Here is a 26861-nt window from a genome sequence, read left to right on the forward strand (position 1 = left end):
ATCCTTCTGTTCGGAAGACCATCTTCTTTTATTACAACAGGAAGTTCTAGTCCTTTTGTCGAAAGGTGCAGTAGAGTTGGTTCCAGAGCAGGAGAGGGGTCAGGGCTGTTATTCAAGATATTTCCTGATCCCCAAAAAGGATGGTCGGTTGAGGCCAATCCTGGACCTGAGGGTTTTGAATTGGTTCCTCAAGCAGGAAAAGTTCAAAATGCTGACCCTAGTACAGGTTCTTTAGGCGTTGAACAAAGGGGATTGGATGGTGTCTGTCGACTTGCAGGATGCTTACTTTCATATCCCGATCCTCAAGTCGCACAGGAAGTATCTCCGGTTTGTGGTGGGGTCACAACACTATTAGTTTGCAATCCTTCCATTTGGTCTTACTTCGGCACCTCGAGTCTTCACGAAGGTGATGGCGGAGGTTGCAGCAGAGCTCAGAAGAAGGCGGATAGCAGTATTCCCTTATCTGGACAATTGGTTGATCAAAGCTAAGTCTCCGGAGCTCCTGGGCTTTTCGGTGAACGTGCCCAAATCTCACCTGGAGCCCTCTCAACGCCTCCTGTTCATAGGGGCAGTACTAGACACAACATTGAATCTGGCCTTTCCTCCGCTGCAGCGGATTCAGGACATTCAGGCGCTGATTCCAAGGTTCCAGAATGGAGCGGTCATTCCAGTCCTCAAGGTCCTTCGTCTGCTCGGTCTGTTCGCTTCTTCTTGCATTCTGTTGGTCACTCATGCATGCTGGCACATAAGGGCTCTTCAGTGGTGCCTCCACAGGCAGTGGTTTCAACGCAAAGGGGGTCTCGAGGAATCGATAAGGATCTCCAGAGACGCTGCAGCGGATCGTCGATGGTGGGCTGCGGTCGGCAACCTTTCTCAAGGAAAGCCGTTCTCGCTGCTACCTCCAGTGGCCACAGTGATAACGGATGCCTCCACTCTAGGGTGGGGAGCTCATCTGGGGGACCAGGAGGTCAAAGGTCATTGGTCTCCTGTGGAACAGAGGTTTCACATCAATCTTTTAGAATTGCAGGCGATACGTCTGGCTCTCAAGGCCTTCCTCCCTTCCCTTCGCGGTCGGTCGGTTCAAGTCCTAACGGACAACACTACCGCGATGTGGTATATAAACAAACGGGGTGGAGTGGGGTCGTACCTTCTCTGCAGAGAAGCTCTGCGACTGGTCCTGGGCACAGGACCATCGGATTTGCTTGGTAGCAAACCATTTGGCTGGAGTTTTGAACGTATGTGCGGACAGTCTCAGTCGACACATCTCGACCGATCACGAGTGGCGTCGTCATCCAGACCTGGTCCTTTGCATCTTCCGAATGTGGGGGTTTCCTCAGGTGGAACTGTTTGCCACTCTGGAGAACACGCACTGCCCATCGTTCTGCAGCCTCCAGTATCCGGTGCAAGGAGCTTTGGGGTACGCGTTTCAGATGTCCTAGAACGTCAGTTGCTTTACACGTTTCCCCCCATACCCTTGATTCCTTGGGTCCTGAGGAAGATTCGCCAAGACCGGGCCCAAGTCATCTTAATAGCTCCATATTGGCCAAGAAGGGTGTGGTATTCAGACCTTCTCCAACTCTCTCTCTGCCCTCCGCTCCGTCTCCCTCACAGGGCAAACCTCCTCTCGCAGTCGCAGGGGCAGGTTGTACACCCCACCTCCAGAGCTTGCACCTACATTCCTGGAAATTGAACAGGGCAATCTGAGTACTTTTTCTCTTCCACCTGAAGTGGTGGACGTTATATTATCAGCCAGGCGACACTCCACCAAATCTATCTATGCAAGCAGGTGGGCTAAATTTGTGACTTGGTGTGGAGAGAATCAAATTGATCCCTTACGTACCCACTTATCTGACATTTTGTCGTTTGCGTTATCCTTAGCACAGAGGGGTTGTGCAGTTGCGACTGTTAAGGGTTATTTGTCTGAGCTGTCAGCCTTTCTGTGCCTTCCAGACCAACCCTCCTTGTTTAAGTCCCCAATAGTTTTGAGGTTCATTAAGGGTCTCACTAACAAGTTTCCGCCCACTCCATCCATTATGCCGCAGTGGGATTTGAACTTAGTGTTAGCTTTTCTGATGGGTTCACCGTTTGAACCGATGCATTCATGTCCCTTAAGGTTTTTAGTTTTGAAAACTGTTTTTCTAGTTGCCATTACATCTGCTAGGAGGGTGAGTGAGCTCCAGCCTCCTAGTGTGGAATCCCCATATACTTCCTTTTATAGGGACAAGGTGGTGTTAAGGACCAAGACGGCTTTCTTACCGAAGGTTGTTACACCCTTTCATTTAGGACAGTCCATCACACTTTCCTCCTTCTATCCTCCGCCTCATCCATCAAAGGAGGAAGAGAGGCTACACCGACTAGATCCAAGAAGAGCATTGAGCTTCTTTGTCGACAGGACGAGAGAGTTCAGACAGGACGATCAGCTCTTCGTCGGTTACATGGGGAAGAGGAAAGGCAAGGCTGTCCACAAGAGAATGCTTTCCAGGTAAGTCATTCTTTGCATCAAATTGTGTTATTCTTTAGCAAAGAAGGAGCCTCCTGTTGGGTTGAGAGCCCATTCCACCAGGGCTAAGGCGGCCTCCTCGGCCTTAGCTAGAGGTGTTCCTGTGGTTGACATCTGCAAGGCCGCAACTTGGGCATCCCTCCACACGTTTGCTAAACATTATTGTTTGGATTCTGAAGTCCGGAGGGATGGCCATTTTGCACGGTCAGTGCTGCAGGATTTCTTGGTTTGACCATTCAGGCACCCACCACCGAGTGCAGTACTGCTTTGGGACTCTATTCTTTAGGTGAGGAATCCACAGGTAGTTGAATCCATCAGAAGAACAAGTTACTTACCTTCGGTAATGCCTTTTTTGGTGGATACGCTAGCTACCTGTGCATTCCTCACGGTCCCACCCGCCTCCCCGTTGCCTGGTTGGTCTTACCAAGATATTCTTGGGTGAGCATCTGTATGTTGTTGATATGTATATACTGATGCAATGATTTATATATGTGTATATAATTGTTTATATATATATATATATATATATATATATATATATATTTTTTTTTTTTATATAGATATATTTCATATTGTAGAACTGTATACAGTAGGATGTTTATTTCTACTCGTTATGTTTCCTATTGGTTGAATTAAATGATGGTATATAAGTTTTGATTGATGTGTTCATGTCAAATATGTAGTGTCAATGTTCACCTGTTCGCCTCAAAAGCACGTAAAAAATGGTGATAACTGACGTCTGCACGTCGACGAGGACCTCTTGTTGCCTGGATGACGTCATACTGCGTCGCGTGGGAGTCGGGCAATTGTGACGTCATCGTTGACGTGCAGAGCTAGAAGAAATATTTCCGTCGGGTGCTGCCGCTTGGGGGCGAAAATTCTTTAGGTGAGGAATCCACAGGTAGCTAGTGTATCCACCAGAAAAGGCGTTACCGAAGGTAAGTAACTTGTTCTTTTAGAACGCAGTGCTGACCTAGGCAAAAAACAGCTAAATAGAAAGAAATTAAACAAGACCGCAAATGTGGCTATTGCTAAAATAATAAACAAAGCTGAATAAAATATATCTGTTAAAGTGCACAGCAGCAGGCCTAGTTTGCTAAAATAACGTGTTTGAAGCTATAACTAAAATGTCTACACAACAGTAAAATTGCTGCTGCTGGAGCAGAGCATGGGAGTCTGAACAATTATTGGTGGAGACAGGTATGACAGATCCAAATGCTACAAAAGAATATGACAGAAATACTAAGATGATACAGCAGCATTGAACAAGAAAGAAACAGGGTGATGTGAAAAAAACTTACTGCATGAGAAAAGCATAGGTTTTCTTAAAAGTAAGAGCTGATTCTTCCAGCCCTGATTCTGCTTGACTCTACTCCCTTAAGGTGTGGAGTCCAACTCCTTAGTTTCCAGTGATTCATTTTGCTGCTTCTTGGGAGTAGTTTTCCTGAATGTCATTCAGCTAACTGCTGAGCCCTTTCACTTCCTGCATCAGTGAAGTGGTTCATGGCCTGGAACAAAGGGGTTATATACAAAGACATGCTCTCAAGACTATACTCATCAGTGCTGTCAGCTGCTTGAAAAGCATTGTTGCTCCACACATATTTCTAACAGCCCAACTCCTTCAGTGTTTTCAAAAAAAGGTGTTCCAGCACTTCTGGACACAGGATCTTTTCAAACATATGTAATATTTTACACTACACTCAGACTCACTTGCATATTTGCTAAATGATATGAGGAACAGCTTCATCTTTCCGGAGAAGTAATAGAGAGGGCTTTTTTAATTAATCTTCAACTTGACTTGCTAATTGATTTTTATTTTTTGGGTGAATCTTAAGTTTGTCCTTCTTCACTAGGGTTGTGCGAAATTATAATTAGGGGAGTGTGAAATTACATCGAACCATTTACCAGGCCTACATGGGTGGTGCAAAATGTGGCATGCCAGGGTCACTTGTGATGTTTTGTACTTAAATAAACAAAACATGCCACCACTGGAAACTCCATTGAGGACTAATTTGAAGATTCAAGCCCAGTAAGGACTCCAGGAGGCCTGATAAATTCTCTTAAATGAGCCCCTCTGTCACTAGATGTGCACAGAGTACAAGATTGGGTAGTCTCTGTTGAGTGCCGGTGGGGTCCCTGGGACCTGGGGACTCTGTGCACCGGCCTGTCGTCTTGCTAAGTGCTCAGGACAGGGTCCCTAAGGCACTGGGGAGCTCCCCTACTTGGGTGGGTGAAAAAGCTCTGACTGGGCTTCTGATCAGAGGTCTGGCTCGCCCCTTGGGTAGCATCCCCATCATGAGCTCCATTCTCCAACCAGACATGTCGGAAAATGCTCTGGATTCGGGCCTGCAGGCCCGAGATTGATAGATTCATAGATTCATAGCTTTCTCGATTCAGAGAGTGGGTGTTCCTTTGTTAGTTGGTGGAGCGATTTGTCTGGTTAAATCTGATAATGAAAAAGACTCCTCCATGATAACTCATTATATGCCCCCCAGCGGTTGCCGTTCAACACCTTAGAGGGACAAGTGTCTTTCAGCCACACTTAAATGAGCAATAACAGGTGTGTGATTCCCTTAGATGTTGAGGACTGCACAAATGCTACACTGAACTCATCAGCTTCTTTCTACCCTTTGCCCACAAGTGCTGGTAACCTGCTGATGCCCATTCATGATTGGATTGTGTACTGCAATTATTTCCCATAAACAAGGAATTCCCAGTAAGTGTGGATCTAAAACTCATGTTGATTAAGTCCCTGCTCTTTGTACCTCTACCTCAACTTGACCTTGAGGGATAAGTGAACCACAGTGCCTCCCTGGGCTGGGTCCCATAAAGGTCCTGCTGCCTTGACCTCCAGGCCCCGATCCCATGCCATCCGGGTTTCGTATTATCGAGGAGTGGCCTGCCTCAGGCAGGCATCCTTAAGGAAAAGGAGCTGGGGCCACAAGCAAACCCGACTCTTCTAGATGAAGATGCTGTGCCCCTTGAAGCCTATTTGAACTGCTTGGAGGTTGACAGGGGAAGTCACCCCAGCTGCTTAAGCTTCAAGACATGTTCCCTGAGTGGGAAGAAGAGTTGCTTTGACAATGTGGGGGAAACTAGTGTTTCTCCTCTAGCTTGCGAAAGGGATCAACTCTTAAGCTGGAGACTCTCAAACATGCAGTGGTCAAGCCCTGGCTGTTGCCATCCCAGATGAGTTGTGGATGTCTGATGTGCAGATAGGGTAATCCTCTCTTAGGGTAATCCTCTCTAATTGCCAAGTGAATCATGGCCCAGTCTTGTGTGGCCAGACCAGTGCTTAAAGACTATTACTGCCCTCCCTTGGAGGACCAGCAGTGGAGTTGCCTGCCTTTGCTGACGTGGGAGCCACTTGCCTGCTTGCTGTGATGGCAGGGTGAGGCTCCCAAGCCGAATGCCTGGAAACATTCTTTAAATAACAGAGGGGAAGCCAGACATTGTGCTGAGCTTCCCTGCCAAACGGACGTAAATAGGCAGTGCTGACTTCTTCTCGCTGCTGCTGCGCCCGTATTTTGGCGAACATTGCTAAAGTTGCCTGTGACTCTTGACGGTGGATTCCTCTGCATATGCGTTGATGAAGACTGCAGCTAACTGCGAACATTTTTTGCCTTAAAATTTTATTTTTATTGAAGTTACCCAAAACATGAGCATAGTCATCATTGTAACAGTAGTATGCATGATGGTGATACAGGTGTATACCAGTGCAGTGACATTCTAACATGTTCAGTGGTGCAAGTCTTTATTGGGCTCAGTTTTGATTAGTCCTCTTGCTGCGAGAATTAGTGTGAGTTGTAGGACTCATTGATCATCAACACTTCAAACACACATTGCAGCCCCAAGATCCCCTCGGATTTCCCCCACCTTGGTGGGTCAGGTGGGTGTCTGATCCCTCCTGGGTGTGATAAACTCTGGCACCAGGCTGCCAGCCATCCGTGGTCATCTTTAGTGTCCCATGGGTGCCCAAGCGTGCCGTCTCAGGTGCCCGCTTCACTATCCTGGGCTGAGAAGGCTACCTGCCTGTCCGTGGGTGCTGGTTTCAGTGCTGGCTCCCAGCTCCGTTGAGAGGTAAACGAGTGGGATCCATCCAGATGAGGTAGGAAGGTCTGTTGCTTGGAGCTGCTGTCAGAGTGCACTAGGCCCCCAAAATGATGCATTTCCTTAGTGGTGGTGTGCTGCGGCCCATTCCGAGATGGCAAGTGGCTCACTGTTCTGGAAGAACAGCCCCCTGGAAACAGCTTTATTGTGTCCCAGGAAGTCTTAACATATGCTCGAGTCTGAGGGCCAATCAAAATCTTGTGGTACAATGAAGGTTAGGCTGGCATGAGCTGGTATCCTGCTACGGCATTGAAGTGGGCGGACCACTGGCCCATCTCTACCCCTCTTTTGAGGAGTTGGAGGATGAGCGTGTGTGGTAGGATCTGAAAGATGATGAACTATGCCTGCAAAGGGAGACGCTACAGGAAGCTCTGGTGTAGGTCCCTAGCAGTCCTGATGTGCAAATTGGTAGTCCAACCTGGGAAAAGGGGTGAAAAATAATGTAGTAGCTAGTTCCCTCTGAAGTGTTCATCAGGATAACAGCTGCTCGTGAACCCTAGTTTTATCTGCTAAAGCGAATGATTACAAGTCTTGTGCCTGAAACAATCTCACTCTGTTTTCAAACTGTAAATGGGTAAAAAAGCAGGCTTGCTGACGTGAAGACGGGTGTCAAATGAGAGTTCCTACTGGGCCATTTATGGTAAGCAGAAGTGGCTCAGCTGGAGGAACCAAACATCGGATAAAGGTGCCCTACGCCACCGCTCAGCAGACCCCAGAAAAGATTGGTTGATATAGACTGGAGGACGGTGGGCATGTTTTAGCAACTCACCTGCTGAAGCAAGTTAGACTGAAAATGGATGGTGCAGGAGTGTCGGGTTCATACCCGGCTGGCGCTGAGAGTCACAGGGACTGCTGCAACGAGTAGGAGGGCCACCGGATGCTCACCTAAAACCAGGGCCAGGGTGTAGCCACCACAGGTGCAGATCTTGGTGGTAGTAGAAAACATTCAAGCAATAACTCTGAAGGCCGCAGTGTAGGTTGGTTCTTTGTGAACTTCAGTTAACAATGGGTCAGTCGGCCCTAACTGATTGGCGAGCGCTGTTCAGAAGGGATGGGTGATGGCCTCTGTTAACCTTGGCTGATAAGAAAGGAGTCAAGGCAGACCATGAACCCAGAGTGGTAGAGGCCAGGGTCCTCACAGCAGCCACTGCATTAACGCAAATGATTGTAGAGACAGTGGGAGGACGTTGGGGGGGGCAGGCCTATAGGAGACCACTGCAGCACATGCCATTCCCTGGGTAGTGGGGCCATGGTTGGCCTGGGCAGTGGGGCGATGGTTGGCCCAGACAGTGTGGCTGCCGTGGAACTGGGCGAGCAGTGCGGCTGCTGTGGACTGTAGCCGGGTGAATAACTCCCCGACTACATTACCAGCCAAGGCAGGAGCAGAACTGCGCTCCGACACTCTTGGCAAGACGGCATCTCTTGAAACCGGACGTCCGGATTCCCGTGATAATACCTGATGACGGACGGACGGAGAAACCTGAAGAGAAAAACACTGTCGGCGCAGGGAACCGGATATCCGGGTTCCCGAAAAATTAAAACGGGAAGAAGGACTACGCAGGGAAAACGCGGAAGACGAGGAGGAAGCCGAAGAGCGAGGGTCAGAAAAGGCAGAGTGTTTTGAAATTGGAGAAGGAGGAGAAGGACGAACGTGGAGAAAGGCGGCAGTTTGACAGCCAGAGAGACACCACAAGGGGACAGGACAGTCCCGCTACGCCCGACCTCCGCCACGTCCCTGGAGGGACGTGGCTACAGCAGGTCATCCTGCCAACACCAACACCGAGAAACTGTCATCAGTCACCAGGGACCCTGAGGAAGAAGAACACAAAGGAGATCAACAGCACGAAAGACTTTAGATACTGACTATCACAACTATAATTGTCCCACAATAAAAGCACCTATATACATCAACCAATCGAGTAGTGTCTTACTCCCTGTCGCTATACCCACGGCCACAGTGGTGTCAGAAGTGGGATTTCAATAGCGAGAGGGGACAGATCACAGAGGGAAAATGGAAGTAAAACCCACGTTAGAAGACATGATACAGCAGTTGGCTGAAGGACAATGCCATCTTCAATTGGTGTGGGAGGCCCAACAAAGAGAAGCCAAAGAAGATAGAGAGGCCCTCCAGAATGCATTAAAAAGCCAGGCCACCATCCTGGCGAACAATCAGTTAGTCCATTAAATGGCCCTACAAAAGCTGACAGGCACCATTGCGGCCAGTAAGGTCCACCCTAACATACCCAGCTCGGTCCTCCAAAAATACCAGGAGGGGGAGGACCCTGATGCATTCTTTACCAATTTTGAAAGAGTGGCTTCCTCCGCCCAATGGCCCGAAGAACGATGAGGTCAGTACGTGGCCCTCTTACTTACAGGTACCCTTCAAACAGCATATCAGGCAGCAAATCCGGGTGGGACAACTTCATATAAAGACATAAAAAAGAGTATCCTGGAGAGAGTAGGACACGACGCAGAGTATTATCGCCTACGATTTCGGAAAATAAAATGGGGCCCTACCGAAAATCCCTGGACACTATATTATAAAGTTAAAGACCTGGGACTCAAGTGGTTAGGCCCCATAGGGACAGAAAGGGAAGATGTGATAAAAGCGGTCATCCTGGAACAGTACTTGGAATCCCTTCCTCCGCTCACCCGTAGTTGGATTCGGCAGCACCCTAATGTCGATACGACTATGGCGGTGGATCTAGCCTGTGCCTATCACAGATCAACCGAGTTTAAGAGTGGGACCTCTAAAATATCAAGTCCTTTAATCCGCCCTCAGTCAGTACCTGCTAGATCCTTTCCCCGGAAAATTGGGGAGGACATTACTTTACCCAGAGGGAATGAAAAACCTCCCATGCAACAACCTCAATACTTCAGTTGCGGTGAATGGGGACATATAGCGCGACTATGCCCTCGTAAAGAGGATAAAACCGAACCTATGGAAATAGGGATTACGAGGGGAAGAGTCCTATGTACGGGGAGGGGTAGCCCCAGATATATGCAGGAGATAAGAGTCAATGGAAAATACATTACTGCCCTGATAGATTTAGGCTGAAGTCAGTCCGTCCTCAGATCTGATGTGATAGAGATACCGGGAAACCAATCATCCCAATGGGTGTCCATATGCTGTATTCATGGGAACAAAAGAGAATATCCCCTGGCCTGCGTTCATGTAGAGTGGGAAGAGAAACAGGATGGGGTATCGATGGGAGTAATGGACTGCCTGGTCGAAGAATGCATCTTAGGGACGTACTATATACACTTCCCTGAAGTGTTACAGAGAGTAAAGGCCAGAATCCAACCTGACTCTCGGTGGCCCGAGACCCCCTTTTCCGAGAGCCCAATAGAAAGTACGCCTATCCGTTATAGACCTACCAAATGGGAAAAGAGACGTGAAAAACAGCTTTATTGGACACAAGGGAAGAAAGAGAGTCACGGGAAGGTCTTGGGTACTATCCCAACCCCATTGCCCTCCTTCCGGAGCAGTCAAAGGGAGGATCCTTCTCTCCAAAATGCATGGAAAGCAGCTAAGACAGAAAGTACAGGCGAGGTGGGTCCCTACTTTCTTATTTACAAAAACCTCTTATACAGAATCATCAGACATGATAATAGTAAGAAAAGATAACTAGTGGTACCCGAACCTTACCGTACACAGGTATTATACCTTGCTCACAATCAACCGGGAAGGGGACACTACGGGAGAGAAAAAACAGAAGAATACTTATTACGCCGGTTTTATTGGCCGGGAGTATATGCACATTACCGACGGTACTGTACACAATGTCCCAGATGTCAACTAGTAGACCCCGGACCCCAGAGAAAAGCACCATTACAACCCCTACCAATAATAGACATTCCCTTTTCTTGAGTAGGAATGGACTTGGTAGGCCCCCTCCTTCCCGCCACAAAAGGACACACATACATTTTAGTTCTAGTTGACTACGCTACCAGGTATCCAGAAGCCATACCTCTCACTAGTATGATAACCAGAAACGTAGCCCAGGCCATGATTAGCTTCTTTGCCAGGGTTGGATTTCCCAATTAAATCTTAACGGATCAAGGTACACCGTTCATGTCGTCCTTGATGGCACACATCTGTAAGGCTTTAGGAGTTAAACAACTCAAGACCTCGGTATATCACCCCAAAACCGATGGTCTAGTTGAAAAGTGTAATCATACGATAAAATCATTATTAAAGAAAACCGTATCAGAGTCAGGACGAGATTGGGACCGAAAACTCCCACTGGTTCTCTACGCCATCAGGTCCCATGAACAAGCCTCTACTGGACATAGCCCTTTCGAACTTGTTTTTGGGCGTCAGCCCCGCAGTTTGTTAGATATGGCGGCTGAGATATGGGAAGAAGAAGAGGAAAGTGAAAAACCCCTATTAGAATATGTACACAAACTTAAGTCCCAATTACAAACAGTATGGGATGATGTGCGCAGTCATATGGAGAAAGCCCAAAACAAACAAAAAAGGTATTACGATCAGGGGACGAAAACAAGAAGCCTACAATCCAACGATAGAGTTCTCATATTACGTCCCAGTTCCGACAATAAATAATTAGCTAAATGGCAGGGTCCCTATACAGTATTAAAACCGGTCTCTCCCATTACATACCTCCTAGAATTATCAAAGAATCCAAAACGCGTACAAATTGATCATATCAACCTGCTAAAGAAGTGGGAGGAACCTACTATGTCGATAACACTTACAGCCACAGGTTTTCTGATAACACCTGAGAAACCTTTAGATATTGAACTATACCCCACCAACTCGGATACCTCCTTAGAACGACCCCAAATTAATCCCAATATCACAGAACACCAACTAAGACAGATAGATAGATTACCTTCTATCTCAAAATAATAGTTTCTTTTCAAGAAATCCCCGTAAAACCAACTTAATCCAACATCATATTAGAACCCCAGAGGGTCAGATAGCACAGCTACGACCCTACCGTATCCCAGAGGCCCGCCGGCATCTAATCGAACAAGAAGTAAAGACCATGTTACAAATGAAAGTGATAGAACCATCGGTTAGCCCTTGGTGTTCGCCCGTCGTCTTAGTACCAAAACCGGATGGTTCTGTCCGTTTCTGTATTGACTTTCGCCGATGGAATGCCATATCACTTTTCAATACATACCCCATTCCCCGAGTTGACGATCTGCTCGAGAAGCTAGGCAAAGCCCGATATATGTCAACTCTCGATCTAACCAAGGGGTATTGGCAGATACCTCTAGCTCCAGGAGATAGGGAAAAGACTGCTTTCTCAACGCCCTCAGGGCTTTACCAATTCACAGTACTTCCGTTTGGTCTGCATGGTGCTCCGGCTACCTTTCAAAGGTTAATGGATCACCTCCTAAGACCCCTCCATGACTACGCAGCCGCCTACCTCAATGATATAGTGATCTTTAGTGAAACGTGGGAAGACCATCTTAAACATCTAGACCGCGTTTTCCATGTCCTAAACTCAGCAGATCTTACAGCGAACCCAAAAAAATGTCATCTGGCCCAAGATCACATAGCATACCTCGGATATTTTATAGGGGAGGGACAGCTAAGACCCCAAAAAAATAAGGTAGAAGCTATTCAACAGGTACCCATTCCAAGAACAAAGAAAGAACTTCGCTCCTTTTTGGGATTAATTGGCTTTTATCGACGATTCATACCTAGATATTCCACATTAGCGGCACCCCTCACAGATCTCTTACAAAAACGTCAGCCTTCCAAACTACCAACATTAACAGCAGAAAAATTGTCTAGCTTTCAACGCCTTAAGCATTGCCTCATGACTGAACCAGTCTTAAAGTGTCCAGATTTTACTAAAACCTTTTACCTTCAAACGGATGCCTCAGACGTTGGACTGGGTGCTGTATTATCTCAAACGGACGAGGATGGTCATAACCATCCCATCGTCTTTATCAGTAGGAAATTGTTACCTAGGGAGAGACATTATCCAATAATCGAGAGGGAATGTCTCGCCATTAAATGGGCCATTGAGAACCTCCAATACAACCTCTTAGGACATCCCTTTGTTCTGTATACTGATCATGCACCTCTCACTTGGTTGGCCGCCAACAAGAACACCAACGCCCGCATACTCAGATGGTTTATGGAACTCCAACCCTTTTCTTTCCAGGTCCGACACATTCCCGGGGATCTTCAATGTGTTGCTGATTATTTGTCCCATTTTCCTGAGCCTGATCCTACGGTACTGTATCAGTCCCGTCCTTGGGAAGGGACATGTAGCCAGGTGAATAACTCCCGACTACATTACCAGCCAAGGCAGGAGCAGAACTGCGCTCGACACTCTTGGCAAGACGGCATCTCTTGAAACCGGGAATCCGGACGTCCGGATTCCCGTGATAATACCTGATGACGGACGGACGGAGAAACCTGAAGAGAAAAACACTGTCGCCGCAGGGAACCTGGCTACATGGACCTTGGTGGGCAGTGCGGCTGCCGTGGACCTGGGCAGTGTGGCCAGCCAACCAGATGACAGGAGGGCCTGCTAACTAGGCTAACTCTGACTTGTACCTCCCCGACATTCTGTAAGACCTGACTTTGTGGTGACTTAATAGTCAAGGGGAGAAGTCGGTTGGCATGAGGTAAACCCTCCTCCACGTCCGGGCTCCATTAAGGTGGAAGGCACCCACATGGGGCACTCTTAGCCTATGGACTGGGGTAACATTCCCAATTAAGGGCATGGTGGCTGCAGACTGGGGAGGACTTCTGTGTCCCACATGGCGTGGAGCATAGATTGGACCCCTGTGAAGGCCCAGACACCAGGTAGATCCACCTAACCTCCCTGGCAGGGTGACTTTGGACATGGGAGAAGTCAGTACTAGTAGTCCCCAGTGAGAGGCAGGCAAGCCCAAGGCCTTCGCCTGGGACCCAGTGCCAGCAGGCCAGGGCAGAGGCATCTGGCAGGGCCACCTTCCCTACCTCAGATTGGGTAGAAGCCTGCTGGCTGAACGGCTCCTGTAATCTTCAATGAGTGGTGGGCAAAGCTAAGGCTTTTGCATGGGAGATCCAGTCCACGTGTGCTGGAGGTGCCAGCCAGCAATCAGGGCCTCCTAGCCTGCAAGGGGCAGGGTTGTGCCCCACCCGCAAGTGTTTGCCAGGTTTCAAGATGTCCACTTTTTATATTACCAGCTTTGTGCTAAGTCAACCATTTCACTAGCCAAGCAGGCTTAATTTAAATATTGTACAATCCTACTTTTCACCCAGATGAGACATGAAACAACATATTTGCAGTATTTTTATGTCCTCTTAAACTGCATTCAATTTCAATTGTACCATAGATATTGTCTTGCGTAACACAATTGTGATTGGTTTAGTTAACTCCTTTTATATACAGTTTTTGATGTTGCCTATAAGTGCAACAAAATATATATCATTTTAGAGGCAGACACCATAATGGATATCAGAGATATTCATTTGTTCATGGTATGTGTAAAGACGTTGAGTGTAAATTGATGTCTGCATAAAGATGCATATTTCTTGTATTATTTCCGCTATAAGCACACACCTTTTCCTAACACCAAACTTGAAAATACCACATACAAAACTGACATGTCACTTTTACAAGTGGGGAGAATGAGTTCTGAGCACTAACACAAGGATGGACTAAAGAATGGAGCCCTTGTAAATGATGTTGGAAAAATGTGCTTGCAGGGTGGCAACATGTAGAGTTAGCCCTAACTTATTTCAGAAATATTTCAGAGTGACATACTTATCAGTGACTACTCATCTTTCAGCCCAGCCAATTCAGTTGTGTTTGCTACAGCATTGCCATCAGAGGGTTTTGTCTGATTTATGCAACATTAGTGTTCTTCTCTACTTGCATACGTGAGCCAGAAAAACATGTAACATTCTGCCCTAGTCATTCCCAGTGTTTTCAACTGATTGCTCACACTAGTATGCCCTTTTCAGGTCTGTACATTTTTTCACTCCAAACTTCTTACACCTTTCAAGCAGAGAAAAATGGATGCAAGACAGTTATTAACTCCTTTGCTGCTAGGCCTTTTCCCCCCTCAGGTGCCAGGCCTTTTTTTGGCTATTTGGGGCAGTTCATGCTTAGGTTCTCATAACTTTTTGTCCACATAAGCTACCCACGCCAAATGTGCTTCCTTTTTTTCCAACATCCTAGGGATTCTAGAGGTACCCAGAGTTTGTGTGTTCCCCTGGAGCAGACCAAGTAATTAGCCCAAATACAGCTAAAATCTCTTTTTTTGCAAAAAACGAGAAGAAAGTGCTGCAGGAGAAAGCATGTGTTTTTTTCCAATGGCATCAACAAAGGGTTTGCTGTGCTACAATCACTATCTTCCCAGCTTTCAGGAACAGGCAGACTTTAATCAGAAAACCACATTTTTCAACACAATTTTGAAATTTTACTGGGATATACCCCATTTTTATTATTTTTGTGCTTTCAGCCTCCTTCCAGTTAGTGACAGATATGGGTGTGAAACCAGTTCTGAATCCCGGACAGCTAACCATTTCTGAAAAGTAGACAAAATTCTGAATTCAACAAGAGGTCCTTTGTGTAGATCCTACAAGGTTTTCCTACAGAAAATAACAGCTGAAATCTAAAGAAAATATTGAAATTGAGGTGAAAGAAACAGCCATTTCTCTCCACGTTTTACTCTTAACTTTTTCCTGCGATGTCAGATTTTCAAAAGCAATATACCGTTACATCTGCTTGACTCTTCTGGTTGTGGGGATATGTAGGGCTTGTAGGTTCATCAAGAACCCTAGGTACCCAGAGCCAATAAATTAGCTGCACCTTGCAATACGTTTTCATTGTATACTGGGTATACAGCAATTTATTTGGTAAAATATAAAGAGTCAAAAATAGGTATTAAGGAAACCTTTGTATTTCCAAAATGGGCACAAGATAAGGTATCGAGAAGCAGTGGTTACTTGCAAATCTCTGAATTCCAGGGTCCCCATACTAGCATGTGAATTACAGGGCATTTCTCTCAAGCAGACGTCTTTTTTTACACACAGTCTTACATTTGGAAGGAAAAAATGTAGAAAAAGACAAGGGGCAATAACACTTGTTCTTCTATTCTGTGTTTCCCCAAGTCTCCCGATAAAAATGGTGCCTCACTTGTGTGGGTAGGCCTAATGCCCGCGACAGGAAACGCAACATGGACACATCACATTTTTACATTGAAATCTGATGTGTTTTTTGGAAAGTGCCTAGCTGTGGATTTTGGCCTCTACCTCCTAGGGAAACCTAGCAAACCTGTATATTTTTGGAATCTACACACCTAGGGGAATTCAGAATGGGGTGACTTGTAGGGCTCTCGCCAGGTTCTGTTACCCAGAATCCTTTGCAAACCTCAAAATCTGGTAAAAAAACAGACACTTTTTCCTCACATTTCAGTGATAGAAAGTTTTGGAGTCTGAGAGGAGCCACACATTTCCTTCCACCCAGCATTCCCCCAAGTCTCCCGATAAAAATGGTACCTCACTCTTGTGGATAGGCCTAGTGCCGGCGACAGGAAATGCCACAAAACACAATGTGGACACATCACATTTCCCCAAAGAAAACTGACCTGTTTTTTGCAAAGTGACTAGCTGTGGATTTTGGCCTCTAGCTTAGCCGGCACCTAGGGAAATCTAGCAAATCCATATATTTTTGGAATCTATACACCTAGGGGAATCCATGACGGGGTGACTTGTGGGGCTCTCACCAGGTTCTATTACCCAGAAGCTTTGCAAACCTCAATTTGGCAAAAAAACACTCTCCTCATATTTCGGTGATGGAAAGTTCTGGAATCTGAGGGGAGCCACACACTTCCTTCTCCCCAGCGTTCCCCCAGGTAGACCCAGTGCCTGCGTTAGGAAATGCCCCAAAACACAATGTGGCAACATCAAAATGATCTATTACAAAACAACCTGTTTTTGCAGGGTGGGGTGGTGGGGGAGGCCACCTGCGTTTTTGGTCCCAGGTGCGGTGGTCATCTAGGGAAACCTACCAAACCCAGATATTTTTGAAAACTAGACACCTGTGTGCTTATTGTTGTCTAAATTGCACATAGGTTTGTGCACTTCAGCAACCTGCCCCAAACAGCCACAGGTGAAGTACTCTCATCATGGATGATAGTTAGCATGTAGACATCCCTCCTGTCTGTAAATTTCAGAACTAGCAGCTCATCATTCCGCGAGGCACTGCACAAGTTTTTTACAGACAAGCTCCCTTGGATAGCCTTTCCGGTTAGAGCTGATTGTGCCACAAGCAACAGTGTCCACTCTGAACAATTCCTTGAACAACTGCACTCCAGTGTAGAAGTTATCTACATACAAATGATGACCTTTATTAAACAGTCGTCTACCAAGTTCCCACACAATTTTCTCACTAACTCCAAAAGTGGGCAGACAACTGGGGGAGTCAATACTGGAATCCCTACCAGTGTAGAACCGGAAATTATGAACATATCCTGTACTACTTTCAGACAGCATATACATTTTAATTCCTTATCGTACCCTCTTGCTAGGAATGTACTGCCTAGAAACCAAACTACCCTTGAAGAGGACCAAAGACTCGTGCACAGATATTTCTTTCCCTGGAACATAGGTCTCTGAAAACCAATCTACAAAGTGATCAAGGATAGGCCTAATCTTAAAAAGATGGTCATAATCAGGGTGATCTCGTGGCGAGGCTAAAGCATTGTCAACAAAATGCAGCATCCGAAGAAGAAGCAAATACCGATTACGAGTCATGGTTGCAGGAAATCTAGCCGTTGCCATCAAGTAACTAGCAGACCTATAAGAAGCCAGTGATGGCTTCCTTGTCAACCCCATCAAAAAAGTCAAACCCAAGAACTTTTTTGTCTCTTTCAGATTTATGGGAATCCACTGGGTAGCTCTAGACTGTGGCCTAAGTCTGGCAGCGTTGACCCTCAAATACTGCTCCGCATACAAATTAGTCTGCTCAACAACCTTATCCCAAAAAAACATTGTCCATAAACAACTCAAAGAAATTGACAGTCAAAATGTTTTCAGTATTCACCCTTCACCCTGGGAGACTAGTAAAGGCAGACAACTCTGGCTGCTCCATGTTTGGGGCAACCCAGAGTTCAGGTCTTCCAATGGGAAACCTTGCAGCGCCAGGCTGCTGCACTATTGGTACATCAGTGTCTTCCTCTATAACAGGCCCTTCATCTGCACTGAGAGTGGCTTCCTCTTCAGAAGATTCCACTCGGACAGAAAATTCACTGCCAGAATCTCTCTCTTGCTCTTCCGCCTCAGATGCAGAGTCAGTCTCATAATCATGATCAGAAGACGACTCAAAAAGCATACCAACAACCTGCTGAGCGGTCACCCTGTGGCTAGCCATGATCCTTTCTAACAACAAATGGATTGCCAACAATAACCAGTACTGTCTAAAATAAGTAATAAACAAAGTGTTGCTTTATCACAAGGAGTTATGTACTCAAAAAATATACCACTCACATGCCTGAAAAAGGTAGACTCACCAGCAACTACTCTGCACAGACACAGCAATCACCAACGATATCCAACTAAAAACAATAAAAGAAAAGAAAATTAGACATAAGACAAAACAAATATGATTGTGCACAAATCAAAGGACAATTTCACACACAATCCTGCATTTAGTACACCACTTAAATTTTTTTATTCATGCATGGCAACAATACTCGTTTGGAGTAAATTGTTTTTTCGTACCTAAAACATGCAACTATGCAGACTGAAGGTCAACCACTGCCAAAACCACAAAGAGTCACAGCAAAGGAAGCAAAAGCTTTGAGCTAAAACAAAAAGGAGAAATAAACTTTTATAATCACAAATGCAAATACTTCGCCAGTTGCAAACACCCCGCCACCAAACATTTAGAAATTGTTCCTGGTGTCTAGTGGTCTCTGCCCCTCTTGTGGGCAGATGGGCCTAAAAAAACTAGGCCAATCTGCCCCCACGGGGGGCAGAAATGGCCATCAGTTGTGTGCCCACTTTAGGGGGCGATCTTTGCGCAAGGGGCTGCCGCCCACACAAAAAAAAGGCTAAAAAAATCCCTGGTGCCTTAGTTGCTTCAGCCCCCCTTGGAGGCAGATGGGCCTAAAAATAATTGGCCGATCTGCACCCAAGGGGGGCTAAAATGGTGTAAATGATATTGGCCCCCTTTTGGGAGCGACCCTTGCCCACGGGGCCACCCCCCAACCCCACATAAAACACACACACAAGATCCCAGGGGCTGAGTGGTTTCTGCCCCCCTTCGGGGCAGATGGGCCTAAATAAATTAGGCCGATCTGCCCCCTAAGAGGGACAGAACTGACCAATAGTGCTGTGCCCCCTTTGGGGGGGCAACCCTTGTCCAAGGGGCCACCCCTCAGACAAAAAAAAACAAGCATAAACAATCCTTTGCATTCCTGTGGCTTCAGCCCCCTTTGGGGCAGACCAGCCTATAAATAATAGCCCGATCGGCCCCTAAGGGGGACAGAAACGGCGATAAACAATATGACGCCCTAAGGGGAGCGACCCTTGCTTAAGGCGCCGCTCCCCTCGACATGAAACTGACCAAAAACAAATCCCTGGTGTCTAGTGGGCATTCCTGCTGCCCGATCGCAGCAGGAATGTTGAAAGAGACATTGAGGGAAAGGAAAGGCCTTTCCTTTCCCCCGATGCCCCTTTCACTAACAATCCCTCCTCGGCCGCATGAGAAGCTCACCTCTGTTGTCCTCTAATGTTTCTCAGCTACACTCTTCAGTGCACATGCTACCTGAGAATTTATGAATGTGTTTAACTCTGAGCATATTTTTTGAGTAATCTGCACAGTTTTGAGGGTGTGCACTATTTCAAAGCAGGGTTGTGCACGCCTTTTTTCTGAAGTATGGCTTCTGTAATGTTGTACTTAGCTCTGCTTCACAACAGTTCGGAGACAGTCTACTAAAATATTGCATGAGGAGGGATCCCAGACTGATGGGTGTGGAATTCCTATCAGCCACTTCGTTTATGCAAACATTTACCGTAAGCTTTAGCACTCTAAGTCAGTGCACTGCGCTATGTGCTCAGCTTGCAGTACGGATTGTGGTTCAAGTATAAAAATTAATAATCATTTGCAAAATGTAACATTTTAGGCTACTTCTTGTGTTCACTGGGTGCTCCCTGATTATATGCAAATGCATGCAGAAGCCCGAAAGCAAGATTGGTTATTGTTTACTTTCAAAGTAAAATGTGATTTTTTTTTTTTTTTATTTAAAATCATTTAGTAAAATGTGTTTTGATGCATGCTAATATTTAAAAAGGCTACTAATGGAGAATCAGTGCAAAACAGTTCTGGATAATAAGCAAAATAAAATGTAATTTAAATAATGTCATAAAAGTTCACCTGTTATATGTCCTTGCGCTGTGCAAATTTGACTTTCAGGAATTCACAAACATTTATAAAAGTAGGCATGGAAAGAGTACTCTTAGCAAATGTTTGTGAATTCTATTTTGGTAGGAGCATACTTCTATATGTTTGCTCATGCGATAATCGGCTAAGCAGCTACAAATTCACTTTCAGTAAATACCCATTTACCTATGCTGTAAAAGTTTTACTCCTGGCTTTGTCAGGAGTAAAATGTTCATCCTTTTCAATTGTAAGAGGAGACTGAAGAGGAGTTGGTGAATACCCTTTAAGTATGTTTGTGGGTGTGCACAGACTCACAGGGCATTCCAGACCTGGAGCTGTTGCTTCCTGCCTACCTTTAGCCCATGTATGTAGATTTGCGGAAAGGTGGCAAAATCAAAGCCTTGCTAGAATGCAAACCCTGAAATGAGTGTTGGTACAATTGGGAGGCTCTTATCAGAGCTCTGATGTAATGAGAACGTTGCCATAATTTGTTAGCTCACTCTGGTTCCAAAAGAGAGACACGTTTTCATAGGCCGAGTAGATTTTTGAAGCATAGCATCCCGTAAACAAGAAGAGATTTGATAAAATTCAACATCCCTGAGCATGTACACAGTGCGGAAAAGGTTGATTGAAATCCCTTCAGAAATTAGACCCCGAACTATGTTTCACTAATGAGGGGCTTCTCCTTGAACTACAGTTTGTGAAGTGAAACTGAAGTGGCATATTCTATTGGTGGCATTGGAAAATACACTTTCACAGAAATGTGAAGCAAATGGATATAAGCAGTACCCAGCAGTAGTGATGAGACTAAAAGGTAAGCGGTAGCCATTGGACAAAAGTAATATTTGTAGTTTGGCTTAGGTCTGTGTTCGTGTGTATGAGTGTGTACACTTGACAGGGAAATTGTTTATGGACATCCCTTCATCCATCCTGTGCAAATTTGCTCAGTCGAAAAAGAAATCCCCTCTCCTATGCAAATACTGCGTGCTGCTGGAAAATGCTGAGTTCAAAAGCATGTTCCTTCTACCCTAAATTGTATCGAAGGAAATTGATGGCACCAGAATTGCTGGCTTAGTTTATCAAAGAAAAAAAAATCTAATTTATATTTGATGAAAATGCATTTAAATGCACTTATTATGGTGAAGCATTTGCACATCTGGAGAACGCAACTCAGTAGGGTCACTTTTGTTCTTATTTTTTTCTCTGTCCTGTTTCTGCAGTCATTGCCTTAACGTGGCTGATCCAAAGCATGTACCTCCTAATGATTTAGAAGCATATTGCCTGCGCTGTGAATGTAAATATGAAGAGAGGAGCACAGTCACAATACAGGTAAGAATTATTCCTCTCATAACTGTTTTGAACTGTGTATGAAAAGTAAGAAGTATACAGCTGAAAAATAAGGGTGTATTGCAATTGCTTTTACTACTGGTGAAACCTCAACTGAAGTATTGTCTCCAATTTTGGGGGCACATCTACAGAAGATTAGATGTGTGTAGTCCGTTATTAAAAATGGATAAACACAGTGTTGAATGAGGCTTTTCTTAGAAGACTTCCCACAACATGTAGATGGCATGACTTGATACTGAAAAGATTTGATCTCTGGGTATTATAGGAAAATATTGCTTCACAGAAGTGGAATTGAATGTGTGAAAAAAGAAGCTAGCATCACTGATAAAGCCAGAGTACTGAACTCATTAGACAAGTATGTAATCCGTCACTGATGAGGAGTATCAGTGCTCCTACTGCCAATCTGAGGCCGACACTGAACAGACTTTCCAATGTCTTTCTCTCGTTCGTTCGAGATGCTCCTGGTCCTGATTTGCCTTGGCATCCCTTTCTATGTACACATGCATGCCCAGATTTACAAATGCTTACCTTATTAAATTTGTCCCTGAATTTCATCTGCAGTGTTGTTTCTTCAATGCTCTACTCATGTATTCCACCGCAGTTAGCGGCTGTTTGATACTTTGTGATAGTGCCACTGGTGAAACTTGTTGTACGTTATTTGCAACTTCTTCATGGTTAACCGTGGCATCCACAAATTGTACTACAAAGAATGACACCGTTTTAAAGTAGAGAGCCACACGTCCGTCCTGATGGAATTCATTGTTTTTAAATTCACTCCGATTAAATGTATATGTTGGTAAAAAGCTCTGCAGGTACAACTAAGTGTGGTCGTAAATGCTTACTTGTTAGAGCAACGCATAGTTTAAACAGCTCAGATACTGGAACAAAGATTGTTTTAAAAAACGTCATCGATTGGAGTCGGTTTGATGTAAAATATTCTAAATTAGAGCTATATAATCAAAGAAGGTTGGTGATGAGAGCTACTGTCCACCGCCTTTTCAGAGCTAGGAGTTTCTTTAAAAATAACTTGTTTTCTTACACAAAGGTTTGTTCAGAAGGTAGCGTAGCAGGACCCCTTCTTTGGGAGAGCGGCAGTAGCTTATTCCAGTAAACCAAACGGCTAGAAGCAAGACGGCATTCCTTCTCTGTTAGCTCCTAATGAAACTCATGGCTCGGAGAATGTAGGACATATGACCAGTTTCTTTGATTGTGGAGCTTTTTACAGCCATATGCAGCACTAAGTGTCAAACCTTTCAACCTGAAGGACGCTTCACAAAGCAAAAATAGAATGAAATCTTCATGGAGGGGTCTTGAGGGTGGCAATTCTGGGCAAAATAAAATATGTATCATTTGAGTACTTTTTCCACAAGCATTTATTGCCACCCACCTCAAAGTTGAAATTTACATAAATGACATAAGGTTGTCAAGAATTGATTCTGCTCTGCTGTTAGCAATACCGTTTTCATTACTGTGACTAACCTTCTGTGTTTCCTACAGGTTACTATCATCATTTACCTTTCCATCCTGGGCTTGCTTCTGTTGTACATGCTTTACCTTACCATGATAGAACCCATGGTAAAGAAACGCCTCTTCGGCCACTCGCAACTCATACAATCTGACGATGATGTAGGGGTAAGTTCTTGAGCAATGACAGTAACAATTTACAGGACTACTATGCACAATTGCTAACTTTCAACAGAAGAGAGTAGTTCAAGGGTTGCTCACAAGATGAGGCATATAAGCCTCGGTGAACAAACTAAAGTGGAATTTTATGTATTTTTAGTTGGCAGATATCAGAAATGTTGTGATAAAGGAAACTGGGCAGAACCAGAGCATTTCAAAGCTTCTGAAAATAATTAAATGCCAGCTTGCATTAATGCCTTTAGGGTCACAAATCATCTTTGGGGGAACAATCGCCCGCAAAGGTTTTATAATTTAATAGTAGTGCATGTCGGAGCCATTAATCCGAGCCTACCCACTTATGCATTGACATGGGTCTTACCTTAGCTTACCAAGACCACCTCCCCTTATAAAAACATGAGTTGCCAAATATCTTTCATTTAGACAACATGTATGACGGAAACCTTAACATACATAAATCATAAACCATCGCTATCAAATAAATAATTAAGGAGTGTTGCTATCCTAATTCAGAGTGTCCGGTGTAAGTGCGGCATGGATATATTACATTTATAAACAGTGTGCATTTCTAATTTAAACCTATACACGTTACATGGTATGGTTCTGCTTAAGTTGTCTTTGGTTATTTATGTAGGGTGCAGCTGCTAGTGGTGCAGCATTTTAGCACTGAAACTCTGTGAATGTGTTATAAGCCTACCTATATTTTTGTTTAGGGGTTTATAATTTGTCCTCTATGGGAAGAGTCAGGTGTGGCGCCTGAGATCTGGTCATGTAATGGTTAAAGTGTTCCTGCCTCCATTATTAGTCCCACTTGGTTAATAACCCAGTGTCATCTTAGGGGTTCTGGAAGCCCCAGCAAGACACACTTTAGGGACCGCCGAATCGAAATTATCAACTTTATATGTTAGTACCCATGTTCTGTCAATTTAAACCACATGATGCCAAACAGTACTGAATATACATTAAAGGGTGATTTGGAGAAATAAACAGAAGACTAATAGAGAGAAAGGTCACTTCCCAGGGACACCAATTAAAGGATGGCACCTTGGGCAATTCCCAATTTGCCCACGTATTAAAATGTCTCTGTATTAACCGTATGGCCCCAAAATGCTACGATATTTGTTGCCTTCATGTGTGTCATGGGACCAAATTCCCCTTAATTATAAATAACTAAATAACTACATTGTTTTCTCACAGAATGAGATACCACGAAGTATCACATGTCAATTCATATTTTTTCTAAAGTGCATACAATTATGCTGACATTATGCAACACGTGCCCACCACCAGTGTTTTAATCATATTTTTGTTTACATATACCTAAGGAGCAATGGCGTGCCTCATTAGTAAAACATAAATATGGTATAGGAAACTCTGAAATCAATAATATGACCGTTTTATGACTTAATTTCTCTATGGTTTAGGTATGGGATTATTTTTTAGCTTCTGATTTTGGTATTGTCTGTTGATAGAAATGGATATTGTTTCGATCTGTACAATTCCCTTTGCGGATTGTTTGTTTTAAGTCCATTCTTCAAACTTCATAGGGGCCTTCCTCGAAACTGGGACCTAGTTCTTCATCTTAGTAAGGTTGGGTTTTAATATGGAAATGCCGTACTGTTTTAGTAGCCAATAATATGTAGCTTTTGTGCTCATTGATGACACTTTTGAGGGCGTTCCCCTTCGCTTCAGGTAGAAGGGCACCTAAAATAAGGTAGGTAGTTCATATTTTCAGAGCAGCGTTCTGCTACATACTTACGTTTTGCCGGCGTTTACAGGGCATAACTGGACAGTTGGTTCAGGAGGACTCCCCTGATGCCAAGAATTGGAAAAATAGCACTCTCTGATTGGCTAAGGGAGCTTTTTCTCCCTTTGGCATGGCACTGAACGATCTGATTGGCTGGCCACAAGCCAAATATAAACTTTGCGACCGCCAATACAGCACTTGGGAACTCAATCCCCATGTCCTGAAGGAGCAAAAAAGCACATATGGGGGCGCAGGGTAGGGACATACTGACCACCTGACATTTGTGGTGTGGCTCAAGAGGGATCTCCTTGGGCAAAACGTTAAAAAACCTTTGTTTTGTGCACAGGTACTGCAGTACTCTCATGGAGCCAAGTGTGGCCCTCCTGCAAAGGGTGTGTGTGTGTGTGTGTGTGTGTGTTTGGCAGGTAGATCAGTGATTGTGAATACGTATGAGTGTTCAGGGGCGCCTGCCATGGGAGCTGGTAGTGTGATTCCCCAGTTGCACACTTCCAAAGCACATGCACAGAGGGCGAGTGGGGCATAAATTCAGAGTTTGGGCGAATGGCCTACCCCAAGAGTAGGCTTTGCTGCTAACCCCCCTCTGCGCATGGCCAAAGGCAAAGCACAGTGTGAGAGTTTGCAAAATATGCTCGTAAAAACAACGCAAAGGGTAAAGTGGCGTTACAGATAAGTGTTGAAAACTAATGTTTATAAAACAAACAACTACAGAACTTCTCAGTTATAGTTTACTTTGCTAATTGCAATTTGCACCCCCTCTGTGGATTGCTTGTCACCTCACCTATTACATGCCTCATGCCATGTTAAATTACATCATTGATGATCTCACTGATGACATCTCAAATTACATAATTGATAACAATACCATAGTCATATACAGCACAAAGGTACATGTCTGGGTAAGTAGTTAGATAAAACCAAAAGTCCTCGGGGTAACTGTGGTTGTGCATGTGCAAAGATATTTGGTGCACCATTCTGCGACTAAGGCAAAAGCTTCCGTTAACAATAGGTTATCGGCTAGTGGATTTCTGGGTTCGTTGCTGTGATAAAGAATTGTAAATCCATGCTATAGACCAATTCTTGGTAATAAGGATGTTTATACTGTGGGAATGTTTATTTCCTGACATTGGCTGAATTGTGAGTCATTTTTTAATAAAGTAGAATATAGAGGTGGCTTCCTTGGAGGTGGATTGCCTCACATTGGTGTTGTACGCGTGGCTGTATGATTATAGGACATTGTGCAAGATTGCGTATACTGAATTTTCCAAACTATGGAAGGTTGCCCTAACGGCCTCACAGGTGTCTTTTCAATGGCAAATGCACACATGTCAACCTCTTGAATTAAAATTGCAGGTTTTGTGATGTCTTTGAAAGGGTAATCCTGTTAGGTGAATAGAACACAAACTCTTTTTTGGTAGGTTTTCAAGGTTTAAAAAGGGGGTGCCCCCATTAAGGTATATGGAGACATTTTCTTTGTTAGCTGGATGAATACCAGTATATGTAGTTTAACATCCACCAAATGTGGACAGCTTGACACACATGCAGTGTGTACAGCATGTGGTCAAAGGTTCTGTCCATTCTCCTGTGATTATGAAAAATTACTGCAGATGTACTATGCTGAGTTACTTCAAGTCCACAAACCCTATAGGCCACTCACAATGAGTGCATGATGTCATCACTGGTGTAATTTGAGATTTCATCAGTGAGGTTATTTGACATGCCATGAGTGATGTAATATGTGAGATCATATGTATGATCTAGTCAGTTCTGTCAATTATAACTGGTGGATTTAGTTTTTTTTGTTTTTAAACGTTATTTAAAAAAAATGTATTTAAGCACCTAGGTATAATGTCACTGTAACTTTTGTTTTTTTTCAGTGTAACTCTCTCTCTCTCTCTCTTTCTCTTTCTCTTTCTCTCTCTCTCTCTCTCTGTGTATATATATATATATATATATGTGTATATATGTTCGGTGGCATGTGTAGCTGCAGATACACATGCTGTGCATTATCCTGCTATCTAGTGTTGGGCTCGGAGTGTTACAAGTTGTTTTTCTTCTAAGAAGTCTTTTCAAGTCACGAGACAGAGTGACTCCTCCCTTTCGGCTCCATTGCGCAAGGGCGTCGACTCCA

General features: G+C 44.6%; 1 protein-coding gene across 1 annotated transcript in view; it reads left to right on the forward strand.

Annotated features, from left to right (window-relative positions):
• Window positions 1-26861, forward strand: part of TMEM9B (TMEM9 domain family member B) — a 221269-nt gene that overhangs the window by 84371 nt on the left and 110037 nt on the right. Inside the window, exons 3-4 of the mRNA XM_069223653.1 lie at window positions 21198-21306; window positions 22822-22956. Coding sequence (XP_069079754.1) covers window positions 21198-21306; window positions 22822-22956 — 244 coding nt within the window. The remainder of the gene's footprint in view (window positions 1-21197; window positions 21307-22821; window positions 22957-26861) is intronic.

Source organism: Pleurodeles waltl, chromosome 3_1 (genome assembly GCF_031143425.1).
Source record: "Pleurodeles waltl isolate 20211129_DDA chromosome 3_1, aPleWal1.hap1.20221129, whole genome shotgun sequence".
Classification (NCBI taxonomy): domain Eukaryota; kingdom Metazoa; phylum Chordata; class Amphibia; order Caudata; family Salamandridae; genus Pleurodeles; species Pleurodeles waltl.